The sequence below is a fragment of the Micromys minutus genome, assembly GCF_963924665.1.
Source record: "Micromys minutus genome assembly, chromosome: 17".
Lineage (NCBI taxonomy): Eukaryota > Metazoa > Chordata > Mammalia > Rodentia > Muridae > Micromys > Micromys minutus.
In genome coordinates, this window is record NC_137952.1 from 19,806,002 (window position 1) to 19,810,119 (window position 4,118).

At 32.0% G+C, this 4,118-nt stretch overlaps 1 protein-coding gene across 1 annotated transcript; it reads right to left on the reverse strand.

Annotated features, from left to right (window-relative positions):
* Positions 1–488: 488 nt before the first annotated feature.
* On the reverse strand, positions 489–1,427 carry LOC308431918 (olfactory receptor 4K14-like; the record flags this gene model as incomplete). Its single annotated transcript, XM_080931517.1, has 1 exon — positions 489–1,427. One exon carries the CDS (start codon positions 1,425–1,427, stop codon positions 489–491), a length of 939 nt encoding a protein of 312 aa, XP_080787643.1.
* Between the last annotated feature and the right edge of the window lie 2,691 nt (positions 1,428–4,118).

The window sequence follows — 4,118 nt, forward strand, 5'->3', positions numbered from 1 at the left end:
TTGGGACAATAGTGATCTATAGAATCATACTCAGGTAGGCAGGTGTAGGTAGGTGAGTGGGAGATCAACCCTCATAGAAGGGGGAGGAGGTAGGGCAGAGGGCTTTCAGAAGAAAAACCAGGAATGTGAATAATAATTTATATGGAAATAAATAAAATACATAGCAAAACTTAAAAAAGAAACCTCACTAAGATGTTACCCAAAAAGATAAACAAAAGAATTTGGCCTATAAAAGATAATTTATACTTTATTAAAAACCTTTTATGACTTTTATTATATTTATAAATATTATTCATGTTTATATTTTAAGGCAACAGATTCAAAATTCTTTGCTGATTGATCAATAAATGCCATATCATTTTAAAAATTATTATTTCTATATTAGAAGATTGGTATAAATTTCAAATATAAACTATATTTCCAGATTTTAAATATAGTTCATGCAATTAGTGTCATTATTTAAAGTAATGAATTTGTGTTTCTGGATATTAGAAATTTACCTTGGGACCCAGAAAGTTGCCCAATAACCTTTTCATAGCATTTTTCATTTCTTTATTTCTTAGTGTATAAATGGCTGGATTTAGGAGAGGTGTAAAAACAGAGTAAAACACAGCAAAAAATTTGTCCAACCAGGTGATATTGAGGGGCCAAACATAGATGAAGATGCAGGGCACAAAAAAGATCATCACCACAGTGATGTGGGCAGAGCAAGTGGACAGAGCCTTAGATGCACCATCTTTAGAGCTCTGACGTACAGTGATAAGGATGTATGTATAGGAAATAAGCAACAGAATAAAACAGGTTATAGCCACAAGTCCACAGTCAGCATTCATTAAGGTATTTAAATAATGATAATCCATACATGCAAGTTTTATTACCAGAGGCATGTCACAGAAAAAACTATCTATCTCATTGGGACCACAAAAAGGCAGGTGCACAATCACTACTACATAAATTATACCATGTATAAAGCCAATTGTCCAGGATGCCAACACCAACATAGTGCATCTCTTCAGGTTCATGATGGTAAAGTAATGGAGTGGTTTGCAGATTGCCACATAGCGATCATAAGCCATTGCCACCAACAGCACCATCTCTCCTGCAGCAATGCAATGGGAAAAGAAAACCTGACACATGCATCCTGCAAAGGAAATGGTTTTCTTTTCCCTGAGAAAATCTGCAATCATCTTAGGAGTGGTGTTTGAAGAGAGCCACATGTCAACAAAGGACAGGTTGGCCAACAAGAAGTACATGGGAGAATGAAGATGGGAGTCAGTGGTTATTAAGGTCAGGATGACAATATTTCCAGACACAATTAACAGATAAAGTGTCAGAAAAATTACAAAGAGTAAGTCCTGAGTGTTCTTTGAGTGGGCAAGTCCCCAGAGTATAAATTCTGACACAGCAGTCTGATTTTCTCCATCCATGAATTCAATGTGTCCTCAGAAATATCCTGCAAAGAAAAATGTATTATCTACTAGAGGTATGAGGTAGGCTACTTTCTTGTAGAATTAGACATTCATATTGAATCTTAACTAAATATAAATGCATATATTAAAGAGAAATCTAAACCAAATATGAGTGCCATTGCTGCTGAAAGTAAAAGCTAATGAGCCAAGAGCAAGGTGCCAAGAAAAGAAGTATCAGATCTGACTAATGGACACATGCTCTTTGAGAAAATACCTCGTACAGAACAGCAATGAGGGAACAAAATAACAACATGAAACCCTAAATATGAATGTGGTTTCTTTAAAAAAAACTCAGAATTTGTAACTAACTGTAATTGCAAGTGGTCTGATTTGAAGTTACTATTTTGAGTAGCATGGATAATGATTTCATTGAGCATGACTGGAATTATCTTTGTGTCATTGGTAAATTAAAATTTTAGTTTAAAATTATAAAGTACATGACAGGAAAACTTCAGTAGAGAAGCATACAGAATATCCCAAAACATATATACAGATACCAGATTTAAATGCACAAAGCAGGTTTACATTTCTTCATCAATAAATGTGCATCATCAAATTTATTTATTCAACTATAAAAATTAATAAATTCTAATTCAAATATTATAGGAGTAGTTGACCAAAAATTGAGGGAAATTATATTCAGACTCAAGCTCTGAATGTTACACTGAATTCAATCTTAACATTAGAAAATATTGTCCTTAGAAACAATAATCGCTGAACTTTGTTTACTGTCTTGCTTGTTCTTCAAATATTTGTGGTTATTGTCCTATTTGTTTCCTTAACCTAGAACTGACCTTATTATTTGCATGTGATTACAATGGTATAAAAGCAGACTAGAATAAAAAATATACTTACCTCAGCCTCAGAACTGGCTGGGGTAATGCTCCAAAAAAAAAATGAAAAAAAAAAAGAAAACAGAGAGAGAGAGAGAGAGAGAGAGAGAGAGAGAGAGAGAGAGAGAGAGAGAGAGAGAGAGAGAGAGAGAGAGAGAGATGACTCAGAAAGTTGGAGTAAGTATGAAAGTTAAAAAATTTCTGAAGACATTAGATAACCTAACCATCTACTCTAGAAGCATGATAGCAGACAAGTAAACACATATGCCTCACAGAGATGTATCAAATATCTGAGGAAAATACCCTGATTATACAGCAAAGAATTCATGTTCCTTGATATTTTTTTTACATGTCAAAAAGATTCTGGTCATCCTTAGTATTTTGGGATTTTTCTTCCTAGATTTGTTAAGATTATAATTATAACAGTTCTCTGTTCTCTTCCCTCTTTTTAGTTTTTTCTAAGTATTTTTTGTTAACATTCACATTCAAGGCTTTTGTTTTTATCAATTACTGTTTTTACTTACAAACACACGCACACACTCATATATGTACATATATACACACATATATGTACATACATACATACATACATACAGTAGAATTTCACATAGAAAGTGACTGTATATAATGCCTTTTAAAGTGTCTCCTCTAGTATTACAGATCTATGACACTACTATGTTATACATTTGTGATTGTATAATATCCTACTTCTGATTTCTAATATGCAATAGTGATTATGCATTATCAGACCTGTTTTAATGTTTTTTCTCAGAATGCTTTGTTTTAAAAAGATGATTGAGAAGCTAGTAATAATGGTTGCAGATATTATGATATCTTAAAGACTGTTAAATTTATTTTAATGTGTTATAAAAATATAGAATTCTATTAGATATGAAAATATGTAACTCAGTGGTAATTCTTCTAGATAATCTAGGGTTGGCTTTTGCATAATAATTTTCAAAATGAATGAACAGAATCAAATTGAATAATCTTGTCAGAGTCTAACTATCAATATTCTCCTAATTTTCAATATCTTTTTCATATATTTATTATTCTTATATCAAAGTGATAATCTTTGTAATAGTCTCAGTATTTTTACTCTGGAAGGATTTACAGGTGTAATGAGAATTATCCAACTTAAAAAATATCATGTAATATAATTGATAACTAACAAAAGGGCAGTATACTAGTAGCTTCTAATAGCTCGTTTTGCTCTCAGATTGTTGTTTTGTGTTTTGTTGTTGTGTGCTTTAGTTTGGGTTATTGGTAGTATGCATGTTTCACTTTTATGTATGTTTTTAATACAAGTACCATTCCATCATTTACCCATTATTTTTCCTTCCTGAAAGTGCTCCCAAGTACCCCCTCATATTCTTCCCATACCACTTCTCAAATGGCTAGCCTGTTTTCCCTGATTCTTATTGCTACAAATATGGGTGTGTGTATTATATGTATGAATAATCAATATATATGCAATCAGTTGAGTCTATTTTGGCTGGTACACATGGCTTTAAGTTGAAAACTGGGCATTCCCAACAAATAAGGGAGCTCATCTCTGGAGAAATCATTACTTTGTTTTCCTAGCAGACAAGAGATGGTAGAATTTTTAAATCAGATTTCTACAATTTATACATAATTTAATTTTATTTTTACTGTTATTTTTATGCTAAAACTTATGTAAGGTGTACACTTTATTTTAAAAACATATTCAATTAAGTAGTAGGCAATATTTGGACAATAGTAGCTGCATAGTATTTTATTGATTAACAGATAAAGAATGATGAGCTTTTCATTTAGACATAAGTACACATGGAAC